Source organism: Cherax quadricarinatus, chromosome 35, assembly GCF_038502225.1.
Source record: "Cherax quadricarinatus isolate ZL_2023a chromosome 35, ASM3850222v1, whole genome shotgun sequence".
Classification (NCBI taxonomy): Eukaryota; Metazoa; Arthropoda; class Malacostraca; order Decapoda; family Parastacidae; genus Cherax; species Cherax quadricarinatus.
Genome location: NC_091326.1, coordinates 2,013,019 through 2,036,552, shown reverse-complemented (window position 1 = coordinate 2,036,552; position 23,534 = coordinate 2,013,019). Strand labels below are relative to the sequence as shown.

General features: G+C 42.1%; 1 protein-coding gene across 7 annotated transcripts in view; it reads right to left on the bottom strand.

The window, feature by feature from the left end:
* The window catches only part of LOC128695197 (transmembrane protein 268), a 166,779-nt gene that overhangs the window by 132,144 nt on the left and 11,101 nt on the right, over positions 1-23,534 (bottom strand). For 6 of the 7 annotated variants that reach the window (XM_053785707.2, XM_053785710.2, XM_053785702.2 and 3 more), the window contains exon 1: positions 10,798-11,120. The exons of the other annotated variant lie outside the window; for it this stretch is intronic. In XM_053785707.2, the coding sequence (XP_053641682.1) occupies positions 10,798-10,824 (27 nt within the window). In that variant the 5' untranslated portion in view covers positions 10,825-11,120. Of the gene's footprint in view, positions 1-10,797; positions 11,121-23,534 lie in introns of those variants that run through there. 7 annotated transcript variants of the gene reach the window in all.

Sequence of the window (23,534 nt, the reverse complement as noted above, 5' to 3'; positions counted from 1 at the left end):
CACAACTCTATTACCAAACCAGTACTTTCCTATATCCTTCCTGAATCTGAATTTTTCTAACTTAAAACCATTGCTGCGAATCCTGTCTAGGCTAGATATTTTCAGCACACTATTTACATCCCCTTTATTTATTCCTGTCGTCCATTTATACACCTCAATCATATCCCCCCTAATTCTACGTCTTTCTAGAGAGTGCAGATTCAGGGCCCTTAGTCTATCCTCATAGGGAAGGTTTCTGATAGTTCCTGACTATGGAACTGAACTTCTCCAGGCCGAGGGACTGACAACCTCAAATTCAACGACTTCAAGGGTGATGGACTGATTACATCGTCTTCACATCTCTACTGTTCCTGCCTACTTTCTGTATTCGACTGAAGAAGCCTACTGTGTAGGCGAAACGTTTCGGAATAAAGTTGCCTAACTGTTGCCTATGTGTCTTACCTACCAACCTGTCGGTATTGTATACCATTTTGATGTTCAAGGTTTCTGATAAATGGGATCAACTTTGTCATCCTCCTTTGTACATTTTCCAGAGAATTTATATCCATTCTGTAATACGGTGACCAAAACTGTGCAGCATAATCTAAATGAGGCCTAACCAAGGATGTATAGAGTTGAAGAACAACCTGAGGACTCCTATTATTTATGCTTCTTGATATGAAGCCAAGGATTCTATTAGCTTTATTGCGAACACTTATGCACTGTTGTCTTGGTTTCAGATTACTGCTAACCAGAACTCCTAAATCTTTTTCGCAATCCGTAATATTAAGATCTACATTATTTAGTTTATATGTGGCATGGTTATTGTCCTGTCCAACATTTAGAACTTTGCATTTGTCTATATTAAACTGCATCTGCCACTTCTCCGACCACTGCATCAGTCTATTCAAATCTTCCTGGAGTGCTCTAATGTCCTCGTCAGAATGAATTCGACGGCCTATTTTGGTGTCATCGGCAAACTTGCTGATGTCGCTCTTTATGTCCTCATCTATGTCGTTTATGTATATTGTGAACAGCAGGGGGCCCAACACTGACCCCTGTGGAACACCGCTCGTGACGCTTCCCCACTCTGATTTCTCCCCATTTATGCAAACTCTCTGCTGCCTATTTGTCAACCATGCCTCTATCCAGGAAAAAATTTCTCCTCCTATTCCATGTGCCTTAATTTTCCTCAATAGTCTCTGATGTGGGACCCTGTCAAAAGCCTTACTGAAGTCCATATACACAATATCATATTCATTACCATGATCTACCTCCTCAAATACCTTAGTGAAAAAAGTTAATAAATTCGTAAGGCAGGAACGCCCCTTTGTAAAACCATGCTGAGATTCGTCGATTAATTTATGCTTTTCAAGGTGGCTACGAACTGCCTCGGCAATTATTGATTCCATAAATTTTCCCACTATGGAGGTTAGGCTTATTGGTCTATAGTTCGAAGCTAAGGACCTGTCACCTGCTTTGAAAATAGGTATCACATTTGCCATTTTCCACTTATCTGGCACCATGCCAGTTTGTAGTGATATGTTGAAAAGATTAGCCAAGGTTTGCTAAGCTCCTCTTTACATTCCTTTAGAACCCTTGCATACAGTTCATTAGGGCCTGGGGATTTGTTAGGTTTTAATTTATCTATTTGCCTAAGGACCATGTCACTTGTGACCCTAATCGTGCAGTTTATTATCGTCCTGTTCCACATAATTTATCATTTCTGGAATATCGCTGGTATCCTCCTGTGTAAAAACTGAGAGGAAGTATGTGTTAAAACTTCTACACATTTCCTTATGACTGTCAGTGAGCTGACCCGAGGAACTTTTGAGTGGGCCTATCTTGTCCCTGATCTTACTTCTGTATACCTGAAAGAATCCTTTTGGGTTGGTCTTCGAATCTCTTGCAACTTTAACCTCATAATCTCTTTTTGCTTTCCTAATTCCTTTTTTTTATTTCTCTCTTTAACTGAATATATCGATTTCTTAATTGCCCCTCTCCTCTTTTGATTTGCCTATATATGCCTCTCTTTTGACCAATTAGATATTTTAATCTATTGTTCATCCACTTAGGATCATTTTTGTTCGATCTGATTTCCCTATTTGGAACATAATTTGACTGAGCAGCTAGAACTATGCCCTGGAAAGCGTCATATCGGCAACCATCACCACCTACCTGACCCTTAGTCAGGTCATTCCAGTTCAGCCCACCTAAGTAATTTTTCAGTCCTATGAAATCAGCCAAGCGGAAGTCAGGGACAGAGACTTGATTGCCATTATTAGGGGAATTCCATGATATATTAAAACTGAGTGATTTGTGATCACTTTCCCCAAGCTCATCATTAACCTCAAGATTATTAATTAGTGTTTCCCTACTGGCAAGAACCAAGTCAAAGAGGTTATTTCCCCTAGTTGGCTCTGTCACAAACTGTTTTAAAAAACAATCCTGGATCGTATCAAGAAAGTCACCTGACTCTAAATTTCCTGTCAAATTGCTCCAGTCAATCTGTCTATAGTTGAAATCTCCCATTAGCACAACATTTTCGTATGTAGATGCCTTACGAATTTCGTCCCATAGAAGTTTACTGCACTCCCTATCAAGATTTGGGGCCCTGTAAATCACACCCAAAATTAGTTTTTCTCGGCCCTCGAGAAGCTGTAACCAAACAGATTCAGTGGCTGACGCTTCTAATTTAATATCTTGTCTAACACAACAATTTAAATTGTCTCTGACATACATCGCTACTCCACCACCTTTCCTGTTGACCCTGTCAGTGTGGAATAATTTATAGCCTTGTATGTGACATTCAGAGGGCATCTCTCTATCTTTCAGATTGAGCCAGGTCTCTGTTATAGCAATAATATCTATGTTTCCTTCACTTGCAATTAATCTTAGCTCATCTATCTTATTTCTTACACTCCTGCTATTAGTATAGTAAACCTTAAGGGAGCTAGTCCCTTGCTGCCCTCTGCTGTCCCCCTTTGTTTGCTGACCTGATCTATTGTTTTTATTTATAACTTCATGCTGAATGCCTTTTATACATTTACTGTTTCCAACCCTAGTGTTGCAACCTGCTTGTTTCCCACACACACCCATACCTCTATCTTCCATCAGTTTAAAATCATAGGCATTTCACCAATGGCCTTCTCAATCGAGTCTGCAAGTGCTACCACCCCAGCCCCAGAGAGATGTACCCCATCCCTTGTTTATATATCGTGATTGCCATAAAAGTTGTTCCAGTTGTCAATGAATGGGATTGCAAGTTCCTTGCAGTATCTGTCTAGCCAGCAATTTACACCAATTGCCCTAGACAACCATTCATTTCCTACTCCCCTTCTAGGCAAGATGCTACATATGATTGGGATCCCTCCCTTAGACTTAATGAAATCTATAGCTGACCTGTACTTATCTAGCAGCTCTTCTCTCCTACCCTTCCCAATATCATTTCCACCAGCACTGAGACAGATAATGGGCTTGTTCCCATTACCTGTCTCATTATCCAGCCTGTTGACAATGTCTCCAACACCAGCTCCAGGGAAGCACACTCTATCTCTCATCTTATTCCTATTACAAAAAGCACGGTCAATATATCTTACCTGAGAGTCACCAACCACAAGAATGCGCTTACCTCCATTAGCAGGGGCAGTAGTACCCTTACCTTCACTGGCCACTGAAGTACATTCATCCTGAAGAACAGAGAAGCGATTTCCTACCTTCAGATCTTCACTCTTAACTTTCCTTACTCTGATGCGCCTCCCATTACTGTGAACCACTCGCCACTTGTAGCAGGTGCTGGGCTGCACCTCACTGCTGGTAGCCGTTGCTACCTCCCCAACTACAGCCTCCTCACAGCGAGAGACAGACTGCACCTCACTGCTAGAAGCCTCATTCCCCACAACTCCGGCCACCTCACACTCTCTCCCAGACCCATTGAGGTGGACCTTCAGCCTCCTAATCTCCTCCTGGAGAAGCAAGACCTCCTCCTTCAACTCTCCAACCTCAATTTTTAAAACACTGCAGAAGCAAGCCATGCTTTGTAACCGTCCACGCTAATCCCCAAAGCATAAGTGTCTCAATCTTCAACTTGTCGGTTTTTCAAACCATTCATCACAACTGTTGACGATAGAAGTAACTATGTTGATGATATAGACTATGTTAATAATAAAGGGACTATGTTGAGATCAGAACATTAGTATTAACAAAGTGTTACCAGCGTCACAGACAACAGACAACTTTAACAATAACAGAGGTTCCTAAATACAAGTGTCTGTGTATCAACAAGTCTTGCCTCCCACACGCTGAGGTCTGTATCACACCAGGTAATGGACACATGTATAACACCAGGTAATGGACACATGTATAACACCAGGTAATAGACACATGTATAACACCAGGTAATGGACACATGTATAACACCAGGTAATGGACACATGTATAACACCAGGTAATGGACACATGTATAACACCAGGTAATGGACACATGTATAACACCAGGTAATGGACAATGTATAACACCAGGTAATGGACACATGTATAACACCAGGTAAGGGATACATGTATCTCACCAGATAGGAGGAAGGTGGTGAGAGAATAAAACATGAGTAAAATACGAGGAGCAGAGAACAAGTTAATAACATATAAATAAGGAAGTAGGAAGAGAGAAGAGAAAAACAGACACAACAACAATCTAGTCTTATTAAATTCTTGGAGAAGCATCATACAGAGCTTGGAGACGGGCAGGTAAAGAGGTTTGATTCAAGGACAAGGAAGAGCAGCTTCTAATTCCTTGCATCAAGAGATCTTGCTCAGCATGCAGGTCCTCTTGGAGCACCTCAAATGAGATACCTGGTTTTGCTGTACAAGCAGACACAGCTAATTGCGAGCACTTGTGTATTCAGAATCACTAATACTCCCAGGATACACCCGCCTCTAAATTCTGCCTCTACTAAACATACTGTATATAAACACCCACAAGTGTATGAGACACGTGTATAACGCCTGGTAACTTTATTAAGGTCAGGTTTCACCAACCAGGCGCTTTATTAGTGTGATGGATTGAAGGGAAGGCTTCTTTAATAACGTTATTTAAGCATTGTCCACTTGCCTTGTTTATACAGGCTGGGCAGTAGTTGGAGAAAGACGACAATTGGTGCAATACAACAAATGTATACAGATTAAGCCTTAACGATATTTCATCAGCAGGATCAACGCCGTTAAATAAAAGATTTATTGTTGAATTAGACACATGTGCAACTCTTGGGTATCTTTATTAAGGAAACGTTTCGCCACACAGTGGCTTCATCAGTCCATACAAAGGAGAAACTTGAAGAACAGGAGGAGAATGAGGTAATCAGTCCCTCAGCCTTGAGTCGATGTGGTCAGTCCATCAATCTATTCAAGATTGATGGACTGACCACATCGACTCAAGGCTGAGGGACTGATTACCTCATTCTCCTCCTGTTCTTCAAGTTTCTCCTTTGTATGGACTGATGAAGCCACTGTGTGGCGAAACGTTTCCTTAATAAAGATACCCAAGAGTTGCACATGTGTCTAATTCAACATGTCGGTTCTCTGAACCATTCATCTACAAAAAGATTTATTGTTGTTCGTCTTAGATTGAGCAGTACTTGCTTGTGCTTACTTAACATTCCCTGCTGATTAAGCAGTACACCCTGCTTAACATTCCTCGCTCATGGTTCATAACAAGGCAGCTGTTATACCACAGCTGTAACCTTGTGTCTACATCGCACACACACATTGGCGCCATCAACCACTCTGTATACGTTGTTAATTTATTCGTCAGGGAGGGTCACCTGAGACGGGTCGTCGTCACAGATTGAGCTGTTCAATGGTGCCGGTACTACGACAGAGGCACGGCAAGACTGGTGCCTCACCACACGTGAAAACGCCAGGTTATACCGTTGCGTGAACAACAACAACAACAATAATAATAATAATAATAATAACAATAATAATAATAATCTTTATTTCTATACATACATGTACAATATATACAAGTTAGCTTTTTACAGTTGCCTATGGAGATAAACGGTATAAAATACCGACACGATAGAAAAACAGGCACAACACACTGCTTTATCAAGTCACACACAGATCTACCTGGGCAAAGAGTACGAGTATGTATACAGGGTGGAAAGTCAGGTGGAGAATGTTGGGGAGATTGGATTTGACTCTCCTATGTTTTACGTCGCCACGGTTAATTAAGGCATAGGCCAGCGGGCCGGTAATAGTAACAGAAAGCCCTGGCCAGAGCCATAAGTGTGAATGACTGAACTTGGAGGTGGTGAGAACAAGACTGAGAACACCTGTGCAAGTTATTTATTGACTCAAGTTCCTACCTACGTTATCAGCCAGAGCGACGTAAGAGAGAACTCATCTCTTGCGAATGCAAAGAGAGATTTATCACATCAATAACTGGAATGGTGAATTCCCTAGTCGCCGTTCTGGTAAGTTATTTTTAATTTTTGTACTGACACTGCAATTTAATCTAAAAAGACCTACTCTGACCTAACGTGAATAGCGTAAAATCGATAAATTGGCTGCAAACAGTATGTGAGAAATCCAAACAGGTATTATACAAAGGTTTAGAAAACCGAGGTGCAACCCTTGGGTATCTTTACTGAGGCAACGTTTCGCCAGCCAGTGGCTTTATCAGTCCAATACAAAGAACGGCGGAAGGTAAGGAGTTTGAAGTAATCACCCCTCAGCCTAGAGATGTGTTCAGTCCATTAATCTTGATAAAATACAACATATGCGTGGAGAAGGGCTTTATATATTATATTTATATAATACCTATCTGACACAGCAACATCTTCGAATCTTGATACTGGGAATTATTCAACTTTTCACAGGTGGACAAAATCCACTAGTGGATTTTGTCCACCGGTGACGCCGCCTCCAACTGCTTCCCTTCACCCGTCTGCAGTATATAAACCTCCTCTCCCTTTAAATTATTATTATAATCAAGGGGAAACGCTAAACTCGTAGTATTATACAGCGTCTGTGGGAAATGTGGAAGGTATTCAGGCTTAATTCAGGGAACTGGAGCACAGATCCAATTCCCTAGATCAAGAGCCCCTCACCAGCGTCAAAGAACCTTCCTTGAGGGGTTCCCCCTTTAGAAAACTGACAAGTTGATGAATGAAGCCACTGGCTGGCGAAACGTTCTCTCAATATACACAACTGTCTCATTCATCAATCCACATAAATTTGTAAAGGTGACTGTCAGCATAATTCAGTTACTGGCCAGCCATGACGTCACGGACTCCCATATGCCCCGCACATGCGCCGTGAGATTATTGCATTGTAGTAGGTTCGCTGGTCTTGTCCCGGCCTGGGTCATTTCCAGTATTTCCGTATAGGACAGAAAGAGGGCGGTTACCCTCAGGTTGTCAGACGCGGACAGTAGGCTGGGCTTCACCACGTATTTATTCAGTATATCACTCTGTATAAAAGTCTACAGTACGTTTCCTTCATCATTCCATCTATTAAGAACCCAAGGCAGACGACGTACGTGCTGCTTGTATCATACTCCTGACATCAACTACTCACTTCAAACTATCTACTCCAGCAAGAAATTGCAGATAATGTTTTACTCTTCATGTACATTCCCACATAAGACTATGTTGAGGACTAAAAAATGGGAGAAATTATTTTCCTCTCCTCATAAACAAACATAACAGTTTAATTAAACAGTATGTAGGATAAGAGACATCCAACTGCTGGGAGGAGGAGGAGGAGGGGGTACAAGGCTGCAGCTTGCACATGCAGGCTGGTAAGCGGTTCACTGTGTGCGCTCAAGTTTATCGTTCAACTGCTCAGGAGGTTACTGTTATATCCACGGGGAAACGTTAAACCCGTAGGGGTCACACATCGCCTGGGGATGGGTGGTAATGAAGTTTCATCCAAGGAAGGGGAGAGTAGCTAAAATTCCGTAGATCAAGAGTTCTTCACCAGCATCAAGGTACCTACTTGAAGACCCGAAATAATCCTTGACACTGTTATACAGATGTGTACTCACCTAGTGGTGTTTAAAAGGGTTGATTCGTTGCTCCTCACGGCACCCGTTTATTTTAACAGGCTGTCTTGACTGATTTTCGGTTTCTAGATCCGGATTATACCTACTCTTGAAACTGTGTATGATGCTTACCTCCTACAATTCGTATATACTTCAGTCTCTTATCACCCTGATAATGAAAAAAAGTACTTTCCAACATCCGTGTTGCTGACTTATTCTTTAGATGAAGAGTCATCGGCCGGCGTCAAGGTACCTCCGTGGAAGGGCGTCCGTTAAAAACGAAATTTCTTTGCTCTCCTACATATTTCCTCACTTTTCGATGAATAGTCCCTAAATATTTGCTGCTAGCCTCACGCCTGCCCTCATCCAGACATCTCGGCACATTCTTTGATGAAGATCTCTGTCAACCTTCCATTCAGTTCTTCTGAAAAGCTTAACACATAAGTTGTTACGATGATCTTGAGTGCACACAAGTGCTGTTATGCACATTACGTACACTTAACCTAGGCTAACCCATTAAAATTAAACAATGAGACTTACTTCCACTGGCGTCTATTTTTTTTTTTTGTTACTATTATTTCCCATTTTCTCTGTTTAATTCTGCAGGCAGCTCAAAGATCGCTCTTTTTCCTCTGCCCTAACTTGCACACTCACTCACCCGTGAGGTAATTACAAAAAATCCTGTGTTAACTTCGACAATTTAATTAAAGCGCCTTTTCATAGCCCACCCAGTACAACGAAGCCTCACAGTTTTCCATGAAATTTCCCGCATCTATTCATTCTAATCCTGTGCTTTTCTTATTCTAGAACCAAATTTCACTATCGAGCACCAGTGTTGGTATTTGTGTGTGTGTAGACGAACAGGAAAAGGATTACATTCATCATAGAGCCTGGAGAATGGGAGGCAATCAGGTTAGATCCGAGGAAAAGTAGCTCCAATTCCCTAGATCCAGAGCCCATCAAAACCCAGGCACCACCTATAAAGAAGCCTTTATGAATCATCTATGTAAAGTCTGTTGTTATTGAAAGAGCAGATAAGAAAAAGTTTAATAAAGTGAGCACATCTCATTTAAGAACCACCACGCTCCACTATTGACTTCTCTTGGCCTCACTCTAAGGAATAAATGGTTTCATTTTTGTCTTGAGTCTCTGCCATTTTTATTTTGCCCTACCAGCTGCTGTCTTTCACAAGGTTAGATAACCATAAAGAAGAGGAAACATCATCTATCTTTTATTCAATAGCTGTCTTGCCAGAAGAGAACTGACATCACGATACAATGGACCCTCCGAACTGCAATATTCCCACCCGTCCTTCAGAATGTAGGCACTGTACTTCCCACCTCCAGGAATCAAGTTTAACTAACTGGTTTCCCGTGAATTCCATCATAATGTTGCCTTGCTCACACCCTAACAACACGCAAAATCCTAAAAATCTCTTGTTCTACTCCGAACTAACACGCTCACACATATCTGCCAGATGCTCAGGCTTGCCCCTACGACCTAAATCTTTCTTAACACCCTCCTCCCAACTCTTCCTGAGATGACTCCTATCCCTCCTTCCTTCCATCCCAAATTTATGCACTTTCTTGTTCATCCTATACTGCTCTTCTCTCTAAATTCCCGAACCACCTCACGAACCTTTCCTCAGCCCTATGAATTATTCCTTTCATAACCGAACACCGTCTTCAACACTCTCAGTATGAAATTCACTCCACACATCACTCAAATATGACATCTCCACTGCTTCCAGCCTCCTCCTTGCTCAAACATCTAAAGTTCATGATTAACACTAATATCAAAGTGGTATTATCACTATATAGGCATACTATATAGACAACCGCTTGTTATGCTGAGCATTTCGGGCAAATTAGGTCAGTTTTGTCCCAGGATGCGACCCACACCAGTCGACTAACACCAAGGTACCCATTTTGAACAGGTGGTTGAACAGGGACAGCAGGTGTCTTATGGAAACACGTCCCTAATGTATTCCAGCCGTACCGGGAGATTCGAACCCCGGACCTCAGTGTGTGAGTTGACTCCGCTTTCAACAGATATCTCTACATATCTATCTTTTTTTTCCCCCTCTCATAAGTTATCATTATATTATTAGTATTATGTATCCCCGAAGAGGAACTTTTAAATGGTTGTAAAGGTGTCATAATATGATTCAAAACTCAGGTCAGGAAACACTTGTGTTGTTTCCTGACGAATAAAACAGCACCAACCTTAAGGTGATGTAGAAGAAATGCCATCCACAGAAAAAACTACACGAATGATGGGTATAGACAACAAGGTCCATTGTTTTGCTCCGTCCAGAAGCCTCTGTAGTGAGTTGCCTCAAACAAGTTATTACAATTTTATCCGGTGGGGATTGTGATTTTTATTGAAATGAGAATTATTAAAACACATTACACATCAGATATATGACACGTCAAGGTGTCTCAGTGTTTTATTATAATTACTGTAAACTTACAGAAATATGGGGGAGGGGGATGATAATGTAAGCAAAAATACTTTTTTTTTTCAAAGCCAGGTAAATCTCAAGTACACCTGTTGTTGCTGTTATCTTAAAGAGATAAACACTAAATCTGTATGGATAATACAGAAGATAAATCCGTAGTAAGAAATGTGTTAATTACTACATATATCATTAAGCAAGTTGGGATGGTCAGCAGTAGTGCATCTTGGCATAATTGATGACTGAAGTTTGACACTAAGTCCAACACTTGCCAACTCTCAGGTAAGAAGTTGCATCATAAAACTCGTCTTAAACCTACCTTGGGCGTTTCCAATTTTTGCTGCATAAACTGTGTGCTGTTAATCTGTAATCCAACCGTTGCAACAAAGCCTGCAGAGAGGAGTTGAACTTCGTATAAAACTTGAGCTGAACAGGTAACACCAGTACAGGTAACTGTCAACTGTCCAAAACTATTTCAGCAATAAACCCACATTGAAAAACTATACACAACTGTCAAATCTTAATAACTGTCGCACTTTGTTTTATACGTCGTGGGGATGACGAGGTGGTTGTGAAGCGTTGCATAGAGTACTGACTGGAGCAGAGATGCACCACCTCACCGCATCAGCTACCAGACGAGACTGAGGGAAGCAAGTAGCCAGTGTGACGAACCTCAGCCATGCTGCTCTCCCCCACACACACACACACACCCACACATACACACACCCACCCTCACACACACACACACCCACACATACACACACCCATCCCCACACACACACATATACACACACCCATCCCCACACACACACATATACACACACCCACCCCCACACCCACACATACACCCCCCACCAGCACCACCAGTTTGGAACCCACACCTGGTCAAGCACGTTAAGAAGTTAGAGAAAGTACAAAGGTTTGCAACAAGGCTAGTTTCAGAGCTCAGGGGAAATGTACTACGATGAACGGTTGAGGGAAATCGAACTGACGACACTGGAGGACAGAAGGGTCAGGGGAGACATGATAACGACATACAAGATACTGCGTGGAATAGTTAAGGTGGACAGAAACAGGATGTTCCAGAGAGGGGGCACAGAAACAAGGAGTCACAATTGGAAGCTGAAAACTCAGACGAGTCACAGGGATGTTAGGAAGTATTTCTTCAGTCATAGAGTCGTCAGGAAGTGGAATAGCCTAGCAAGTGACGTAGTGGAGGCAGAAACCATACATAGCTTTAAGACGAGGTATGACAAAGCTCAGGAAGCAGAGAGAGAGAGGACCTAGTAGCGATCAGTGAAGAAGCGGGGCCAGGAGCTTAGTCTCGACCCCTGCAACCACAATTAGGTGAGTACACACACACACACACACGTACACCCACACCCACACATATATACACCCACACATACACCCACCCACACATACACCCACCCACACACACACCCACACATACACCCACCCACACATACACCCACCCACACATACACCCACCCACACACACACCCACACACCTGGATCAATAGAATTTTTTTTACAAATCGAACTCTTTATTGTACTTATTCATACATTAGTGTGAATCAGTGATGTGGTTTTCGAGTGTAGCAGACACATGGTGTGCTGTACCTCGTATAGTGTCTACCGCATGCTTGTCCATACATTACACCATAATTGTAATATCCTGCTGCCCACAAAAAGTAATGGCAAGAACATTTCCTGTGTCAACACGCGGCAACTGCTAGTACAAAGGTAACAAGTGGCAGCTACTAGTACGAATGTAACACGTAGCAGCTACTAGTACAAAGGTAACAAGTGGAAGCTACAAGTATAAAGGCAACATGTGGCGGCTACTGGTGCAAAGGTAACAATTGGCAACTGCTAATACAAAGGCAACACGTGGCAGCTGCTAGTACGAAGGTAACACGTGGCAACAGACAGTAAGAAGGCAACACGTGACAACTGCTAGTACAAAGGTAACACGTGGCAGCTACTAGTACGAAGGCACTTACAGCACTGAATTTCATTTACACAACTCACTCTGGTAAGCTATTTTAAGTCATGAAAAACTCACCTGTACGAGAAATGTCAGCACTGTTTACCCCTCACAGTGTCAGCTGGGATGTGCTGGTCTCCCCCGTGTGTTCACCTCAGGTGCCAATGTTGTCATTCTCATGTGTTCACCTCAGGTGCCACTTGTTACTCATGTGTTCACCTGAGGTGCCACTGTTGTCACTCATGTGCTCACCTCAGGTGCCACTGTCACCACTCTCATATGCTTACCTCCATTATTACGTATAGCCCACTAATAATAATAATAATAATAATAATAATAATAATAATAATAATAAGAAGAAGAAGAAGAAGAAGAAGAAGAAGAAGAAGAAGTGGAAAAAGAGGATCCAGTTTTCCACGAGTAAATACTTGGAAAAAAAAACATTTAATATATTTTTTATAGATATACGTATGTGTGTTAAATTCTTTATATCATCTTTCATTACACAACCTCGACGGTACACGCGCGACTAGCATAACACAGTACAGCATTGAGGGAGCTGAACAAGGAATCCTTCAGGTTTCACGAGACGTATGACCTGTCAAGGATTATGCAACCCCCACCCCCCAACACCAGTGTACAGAGATCCCTCCCTTCCCCAGGTCCAGGGTACAGTGTCAACATGATCACAACGCGTGTCAGAACTTCAAGGGTATGATGCTACAAGACTTGTCTCCAAGTTGAAAGTTACGTAACAGGAGTCACTCAGAGGTGAGCCTGACGACCTTCCAGGAAGACGTCAGTATGATGCATACAAATTTTTACAAGAGATTAATATGGGCAGACTATTAACATTGGCAGAATACTGGGAAAGCGGAGGTCAGAGGTTAGAGATGGTAGCTTAAGACACTGATGAACCGTGGAGACATTAGAAAAAGTTTCTTTAATCTCAGGCTGGTGGAAACTGGTGTAAGGAGAAAGCAGTGAAGAGAAATTCCATACACGGCTGCAATAATAGGAATGGCAAGGCCCGCAATGTCAGGAGCTTCCAAATGTCGATCAGTATACTGAGGAGGTGAAGTCAGAAACTGTCTTGCTCCCAGCAAACACACACACACACACACACACACACACACACACACACACACACACACACACACACACACACACAGGATAGACATGGTAACGACATACAAAATACTCAGAGGACTTGATAGGGTGGACAGAGATAGATTTTTCGAGAGGTGGGACACAGTTACACCAGGGCACAGTTGAGTCACAAGGATATCAAAAAGTAATTATCTTCAAAGAATAATGTAAGTAGGCTTCATACACAGCTTTAAGAATGTGTATTACAGAGTCCAGGAGACAAGGAGGAAGGTAGTCCGGTAAGCGGCAAGCAGTAGAGCCAGGTGGTGGTGGTGGCACCAGCTGGTGCTGAGAGTCAGGGGCGAGTCACTTGAGGACGCTATAAGAGTTATATAAATGAAGGTCTTGTGTGACCTACCCAGCCCATTACTCGTGATCGTCTATACCAGAAAAATCCACATTATTACTCTTCTGATTCTCGCGTTCTTGTGATATAACTGTGATCTTCCTGTGATATAACTGTGATCTTCTTGTGATATAACTGTGATCTTCTTGTGATATAACTGTGATCTTCTTGTGATATAACTGTGTTCTTGTAATATAACTGTGATCTTCTTGTGATATAACTGTGATCTTCTTGTGATATAACTGTGTTCTTGTAATATAACTGTGATCTTCTTGTGATATAACTGTGATCTTCTTGTGATATAACTGTGTTCTTGTAATATAACTGTGATCTTCTTGTGATATAACTGTGATCTTCTAGTGATATAACTGTGTTCTTGTAATATAACTGTGATCTTCTTGTGATATAACTGTGATCTTCTTGTGATATAACTGTGTTCTTGTAATATAACTGTGATCTTCTTGTGATATAACTGTGATCTTCTTGTGATATAACTGTGTTCTTGTAATATAACTGTGATCTTTTTGTGATATAACTGTGATCTTCTTGTGATATAACTGTGTTCTTGTAATATAACTGTGATCTTCTTGTGATATAACTGTGATCTTCTTGTGATATAACTGTGTTCTTGTAATATAACTGTGATCTTCTTGTGATATAACTGTGATCTTGTGATATAACTGTGTTCTTGTAATATAACTGTGATCTTCTTGTGATATAACTGTGATCTTCTTGTGATATAACTGTGTTCTTGTAATGTAACTGTGATCTTCTTGTGATATAACTGTGATCTTGTGATATAACTGTGTTCTTGTAATATAAATGTGATCTTCTTGTGATATAACTGCGATCTTCTTGTGATATAACTGTGTTCTTGTAATATAACTGTGATCTTTTTGTGATATAACTGTGATCTTCTTGTGATATAACTGTGATCTTGTTATATAACTATTGAGAGATAACCCATACGGAGACAAAAAAAAAAAAAAAAAAAAAAAAAAAAAAAAAAAAAAAAAAAAAAAAAAAAAGGGAGAAAGTTAGCGTGAACATATCGACCTTCAACTCGGCTCTAGGTCAAAATACACTAACCAACTTTCCTTTCCGTTCTTGTCGCTGTTTTTGCTGTTGATTTATTCGCCAAGAAAAAAAAAAAAATCACGTGACGAGGTTCTTAATCATACAGTGACCCAGTCTTGTCTTTGAGTGTCTTACACCCTCCCACTGACACTGTCTCATCCAATACTATTCAACGACGCACACGAAGAAAAACACAGTCTTAAGTAAGTTTATTTAGGTACACGTAAGTACATTTATCATAACTGGTAACATGTGGAAATAAATGGTATAAAATACCAACACGAAGGAAAAATTGATATAAATGCGGTATAAAGAATTGCAGTATACAGTAATTGTGTCTGTTTTTCTAGTATCATGTGTAAATTACTAAGGATAATCCCCCCCAAAAAAGTCAAAGTGATTTATATGCAGTGTTGGAGAGACTTGAAGAACCATATAAAGTGAGACTTATTATCCATAATGTAATAATTACTCGTCAGCAGCCCAAACAACCATGGTAACTCCAAACACTCCATGGTAACTCCAAACACTCCATGGTAATTCCAAACACTCCATGGTAACTCCAAACACTCCATGGTAACTCCAAACACTCCATGGTAACTCCAAACACTCCATGGTAACTCCAAACACTCCATGGTAACTCCAAACACTCCATGGTAATTCCAAACACTCCATGGTAACTCCAAACACTCCATGGTAACTCCAAACACTCCATGGTAACTCCAAACACTCCATGGTAACTCCAAACACTCCATGGTAACTTTAAACACTGCATGGTAACTTCATACATTCCATGTAACTCCAAACACTCCATGGTAACTCCAAACACTCCATGGTAACTCCAAACACTCCATGGTAACTTCAAACACTCCATGGTAACTTCAAACACTCCATGGTAACTTTAAACACTGCATGGTAACTTCATACATTCCATGTAACTCCAAACACTCCATGGTAACTCCAAACACTCCATGGTAACTTCAAACACTCCATGGTAACTTCAAACACTCCATGGTAACTCCAAACACTATATGGTACTTCAAACATTCCTACCTAAGGCTCACTGTTATTGGAAAAAAAATTCTCTCCTACATTTGTTAAACTAAGCCTCACTCTCTCTACCGAACTCTTTATTGCTTTTAGCTATTAAAACTATGCTTGTCCTTGCTGTTATACCTCGTATTATTAATTCTTATTATTATTGTTTTTTATTTATTGCAATGATAGCTAACAAATTACTAACGTTGCTTGCATACCAACTCGGAAATGGCCTAGACCTTGACGGAAAGTTAATATTAATGTGGTAAACATGCCAAGCCTGGCGGTGAGAACGAGAAACAAAGAACTGGAAGAGTGGATCAGGAATAGCAAGAGGCGACAGAAGAAGGAAACAGAAGGTAGGGGGATGTAAAGGGAACAAGGCTTAGAGAGAGAGAGAGAGAGAGAGAGAGAGAGAGAGAGAGAGAGAGAGAGAGAGAGAGAGAGAAATATGGTAGGATAGAGGATAGGAAGCCCTGCAGCTATTGTAGTCAACATACCAAGCAACCAGTTTGATGAGGGTGTAGCACACCTGCCTTCCCTCCCTTCCTTCCTTCCCTCCCTTCCTTCCTTCCCTCCCTCCCTTCCCTCCCTCCCTCCTCTCAGGTCTGTCAACCTGCCCAGCACTAACATTTATGTTACTCTGGTGGATATATAACGTGCTTGACCCGCTGGGATCTGTAGCATGCTTAACAACTTCCGAGGCAGTGTGGGGAGGCAGTATTTACCAAAACATGCATACACCACCAGACTGACTGTTTATAAACATTACAGTCTACAGACATTTCATTTCGGCCAGAAGAAAGTTTTGTCCATAAATGAAGGTTAGTAATGTGATGTTTATGTACATATGTTCACGTGTCCTCGTTTCGTGTACACCTTCAAGCGTCCTCGTACCGTATACACCTTCAAGCGTCCTCGTACCGTATACACCTTGAAGCGTCTTCGTACCGTATACACCTTCAAGCGTCCTCGTACCGTATACACCTTCAAGCGTCCTCGTACTGTATACACCTTCAAGCGTCCTCGTACCGTATACACCTTAAGCGTCCTCGTACCGTATACACCTTCAAGCGTCCTCGTACCGTATACACCTTCAAGCGTCCTCGTACCGTATACACCTTAAGCGTCCTCGTACCGTGTACACGTTGAGGTACCCGTGCCCAGTATAAAATTGTACCTACCCACCTACCTAGAGAGTATTCCGGGGATCAACGCCCCCGTGGCCCGGTCCACGACCAGGCCTCCCGATGGATCAGGGCTTGATCAACCAGGCCGTTACTACTGGCCGCACGTATGGTATTCCAAGTATACACACTATCCACCTGTGATATAAATGATTCAGAAAACCGACAAGTTGAATAAAACATTTATGCAACACTTGGGAATGTTTATCTAAATATTATTATTAATGGAAGTGTTAAACCAGTAAAGGTCATACAAGGAATGAGGTCACCAGAGAAGCCTGGTTCAGGAGCTGACCACGGGGGCCATTCACCTCCCTCCCCCGAAACATCGACAGTCTATCTGAAATCAACTTGGAGAGTACTGAGGGTCACCGACTCCCGGATAGACAGACTAATAAACCAGGTTGTTGATGCTAGCACCACAAAGTCCAACGCATGCACCACAACCCAGCCGATCAGGAACTAAAATGAGGAACTTACCAAGTTCTCTGTTGAAGACAGCCAGAGGTCTGTTGGTAATCCCTCGTATGTTTGAAGGGAGGCTGTTGAAAAATCTTGGTCCCTTCACTCTTATTGAATTGTCCCCTCATTGTACCCTGCTGGTCATCGAAGGTATTATGCACCGTCTGTCCAGAACCTCACTTTCAGAGGGGAATGATTTGCGTGTAGATTTGGGACCAATCTTTCTAGAATTTTCTAGATGTAAAGTTTAATATATTTTTCCCCCATACGTTCGAAGGAGTACAGATCCAGGAACTTCAAACGTTCCCAATAGTTTAGTTGCTTGACAGAATTTATGTGAGCAGTGAAGGTGCTCTGCACATTCTGCAGCTTTACTGCCACTTGCTTTAAACGGGGCTGCTCGAGTACAGTAATATTTCAGCCTAGAGAGAACAAGTGACTCGAGTATCATCATTAGCTTGGCATCTCTTGTTTCGAAAGTTCTAGTTATCCAGTCTATCATTTTTCTTCTATCTGTAATAGTGAATATTACTGTGATCCTTGAAGGCGAGACATTCTGACATAATCACAAGTATACAACAGGTAAATAACAGGGAGACTACACTTTGATTAGAGGCAGCGTAGGTGTTACTGAGCTAGTAGAGTAACTCTGGAAACGCGAGAGGTATGTCAGAGGCACACGAGTGGTACCACGGAGGAAGCCACGAGTTGGCCAATGTCAACACCAGTCAATAAATCATAAAAACAATGACTTATTCATCTCACCCCCCACCAACTGCACTTGTTGTGGTGACACATTGCTGCCCTAGTACCTTCACCTCTACCACCACTCACCACTACCTCCACCACCACCACTAACCACTACCACTACCACTCACCACCACCACTCCAGTATCACTATCGTCCACACCCCTCATCACTATCATAAAAGTACATACTGTACACCATAAAATATTCCGGATGTCATTATCCTAAAATTCGCAATCATGAATAACATAAACAGTGTTAGAGACAAATACACATACAAAGAGCAGTGGTATTTTTTTCACACATGAAGTCTCTCGCCTTAGTGTGAAATCTTGCCATAAATAATATGTATATAGAGAATATAAATGTCTTTCACAAAATGGGTACTGTCACATTTTCAACTTAAGTAAAATATATGTATATAATAAAGTCATATGTCAATACTGTTTATTACAGTACACTATTAGTATAGTCATGGAGAAGTGCTAAACTTGTATGGGTCATACAGCGCCTGAGGGATGGGAGGTTATCAGGTTTGATGTAAGAAACGGAAGGCTGGCTTCAATGAGCCTTCTTCTTTAAGATGTATCGTGCAGCTTGATGAGAGGTTCTGTCTCCTCCCGCTGACTATATGAGTAGTGTGGCACTGACTTCAGTGGTGTTACTTCAGTGATGTCATACCTGAACATTTCAGCGACATCATGGCACTCCACTGGAAGGGAACACGGGGATAAAGACGAAAAAATGCGTCAATTGTCCTCCGGCACGGATTCTTTAACAATATCGTCTATAACAGCAGCTGTCAAGAACTATAATGGAAATAACTCACATTGCTTGACCGACAGGCAACAGAGTGCAGTAATGGGGACCAGTTATAAGTGGTGTGCTATAGGGGTCAGTGTTGGGACCCTTGTTGTTCACAACATGAGTAAACGACATTGATGTGGGAATAAATAGCGACATATATCTTTGGTTAGACATCATTTAGATTATGCAGTTCGGTTCCGGTCCTCATATTACAGGATGGACATTAATGGGCTCGAAAATATAGAGAAGGATGACGAAATTAATTCCATGTAATAGTAACATTACATAGGAAAATAAGCTGAAGGAATTGATCTTGAACTCATTGGAAAAGCGTAGACATAGGGTGAGATATGATTGAAATGTACAAAGAGAAAACAGGAATAAAGGGCTATACATAGCATGTTGAAAACACCTAACCAAGATAAAACTCTCAGCAAGTTGGAAAAATTTAGGTTAAGAGAGGATATTGGAAAGTACTAGTTTACAACAGTTGGAGATGAGTGGAATAAGGTCTCAGGTAGCGTCACTGAAGCAACTTAAAGACACTAAACATAGGCTGGACGGGTACATAAGTGGGTGTGAATTGGATCTGCCAAACATGGGCCAGTAGGCCTGCTGCAGTGCTCCTTCGTTCTTATTTTCTTAATGAATTACTATACATATGTGCCAATAATATTTGCGGGCTCACTGTTACTTGCTATGTGAGGTAGAGGTGTACTCACCTAATTGTGGTTACAGGGGTCGAATCACAACTCCTGGCCCCGCCTCTTCACTCTCACTCTCTCCACCCTCCATGAACTTTGTCGTATCTCTTCTTAAAGCTATGTATTGATCCTGCCTCCACTACATCACTCTCCAGATTGTTCCACTTCCTGACAACTCTATGGCTGAAGAAATACTTCTTAACATTCCTGTGACTCATCCCAGTTTTCAGCTTTCCATTGTGTGTGTGTGTGTGTGTGTGTGTGTGTGTGTGTGTGTGTGTGTGTGTGTGTGTGTGTGTGGTGTGTGTGTGTGTGTGTGTGTGTGTGTGTGTGTGTGTGTGTGTGTGTGTGTGTGTGTGTGTGTGTGTGTGTGTGTGTGTGTGTGTGTGGTGTGTGTGTGTGTGTGTGTGTGTGTGTGTGTGTGTGTGTTACAGCAGACGCGCTACCTTGACCTTCCAAAAGGAACAGTTTTCTAAACTATGAAACACGTTTGAGTATAATAACTGCTACACACAGTGTACAGTGTCCTGCTACACCACATTCTCCCACCATCAGTGACACACAGTGTACAGTGTCCTGCTACACCACATTCTCCCACCATCAGTGACACACAGTGTACAGTGTCCTGCTACACCACATTCTCCCACCATCAGTGACACACAGTGTACAGTGTCCTGCTACACCACATTCTTCCACCATCAGTGACACACAGTGTACAGTGTCCTGCCACACCACATTCTTCCACCATCAGTGACACACAGTGTACAGTGTCCTGCTACACCACATTCTCCCACCATCAGTGACACACATTGTACAGTGTCCTGCTACAACACATTCTTCCACCATCAGTGACATACAGTGTACAGTGTAATGCCACACCACATTCTTCCACCATCAGTGACACACAGTGTACAGTGTCCTGCTACACCACATTCTCCCACCATCAGTGACACACATTGTACAGTGTCCTGCTACAACACATTCTTCCACCATCAGTGACAAACAGTGTACAGTGTGATGCCACACCACATTCTCCCACCATCAGTGACACACAGTGTACAGTGTCCTGCTACACCACATTCTCCCACCATCAGTGACAAACAGTGTACAGTGTAATGCCACACCACATTCTTCCACCATCAGTGACACACAGTGTACAGTGTCCTGCTACACCACATTCTTCCACCATCAGTGACACACAGTGTACAGTGTCCTGCTACACAACATTCTTCCACCATCAGTGACACACAGTGTACAGTGTCCTGCTACACCACATTCTTCCACCATCAGTGACACACAGTGTACAGTGTCCTGCTACACCACATTCTTCCACCATCAGTGACACACAGTGTACAGTGTACTGCTACACCGCATTCTCCCACCATCAGTGACACACAGTGTACAGTGTCCTGCTACACCACATTCTCCCACCATCAGTGACACAGTGTACAGTGTCCTGCTACACCACATTCTTCCACCATCAGTGACACACAGTGTACAGTGTCCTGCTACACCACATTCTCCCACCATCAGTGACACACAGTGTACAGTGTCCTGCTACACCACATTCTCCCACCATCAGTGACACACAGTGTACAGTGTCCTGCCACACAACATTCTTCCACCATCAGTGACACACACTGTACAGTGTCCTGCTACACCACATTCTCCCACCATCAGTGACACACAGTGTACAGTGTCCTGCTACACCACATTCTTCCACCATCAGTGACACACAGTGTACAGTGTCCTGCTACACCACATTCTCCCACCATCAGTGACACACAGTGTACAGTGTCCTGCTACACCACATTCTCCCACCATCAGTGACACACAGTGTACAGTGTCCTGCTACACCACATTCTTCCACCATCAGTGACACACAGTGTACAGTGTCCTGCTACACCACATTCTCCCACCATCAGTGACACACAGTGTACAGTGTCCTGCCACACAACATTCTTCCACCATCAGTGACACACAGTGTACAGTGTCCTGCCACACAACATTCTTCCACCATCAGTGACACACTGTACAGTGTCCTGCTACACCACATTCTTCCACCATCAGTGACACACAGTGTACAGTGTCCTGCTACACCACATACTTCCACCATCAATGACACACAGTGTACAGTGTCCTGCTACACCACATTCTTCCACCATCAGTGACACACAGTGTACAGTGTCCTGCTACACCACATTCTCCCACCATCAGTGACACACAGTGTACAGTGTCCTGCCACACAACATTCTTCCACCATCAGTGACACACAGTGTACAGTGTCCTGCCACACAACATTCTTCCACCATCAGTGACATACAGTGTACAGTGTCCTGCCACACAACATTCTTCCACCATCAGAGACAAGCGTTCACATTTGAACGCTTCTTGTTTTTTCAACTACTTCACTGCCAGACGTGTGGCGGTCTACATTTATTTTGCTTGTTTGTGATTATCTAACCAAAATTAAAGAACACAACATTTGTAAATGTACCCAAGTGTTGCACATGTATCTAATTTATCAACTTGTCAGTTATCTTTGGGTGGCCCGGTGGCCTGGTGGCTAAAGCTCCCGCTTCACACACGGAGGGCCCGGGTTCGATTCCCGGCGGGTGGAAACATTCCGACACGTTTCCTTACACCTGTTGTCCTGTTCACCTAGCAGCAAATAGGTACCTGGGTGTTAGTTGACTGGTGTGGGTCGCATCCTGGGGGACAAGATTAAGGACCCCAATGGAAATAAGTTAGACAGTCCTCGATGACGCACTGACTTTCTTGGGTTATCCTGGGTGGCTAACCCTCCGGGGTTAGAAATCCGAACGAAATCTTATCTTATCTTATCTTATCTGAACCTTTTATTTACAATGTCGTTAAGAAACTGACATAACAAGGACAGTTTGCATTCTTCAGTGTTGATGCTGTAATTTACATGCATTATGTAAGCTATGCTATGTTACTGTTGTTTAAGTACGTGTAAGCCACAATAACCTGCGCTAAGACTAACAAATGCAATACTGCGGTGATGATCTGGTAATTAAGTCAACGTATCATCATTTTACTATTCCCATTATGAGGCTTCATCAATTTCTGTATAATGCTTCTTGTAGTTGTAGAGTCGTCGTAATAAAAGATTATTTGCTACACACGTCTTTTTCCACTACTATGTTTGAACTAAATTAAAATTAAGACGAAAGTAATATATCTATCTATCTATCTATCTATATATATATATATATATATATATATATATATATATATATATATATATATATATATATATATATATATACATATATATATATATATATATATATATATATATATATATATATATATATATATATATAATCTACGAGCCTGGCCCAAGGCCGGGCGCTGAGAGTAAAAAGACTCTCAGAGCTCGTCAAAGGTATATCAAAAGGTATCACCCTATCGAAGTTTCTCAACTTAAGCTGGCACATTTCATCACTTCCTGTACGCAGCAACCCTGTCATATCCCATCCTAGATGACGAAATATGACAGGGAGACATAAAGCTTCTCTTCCC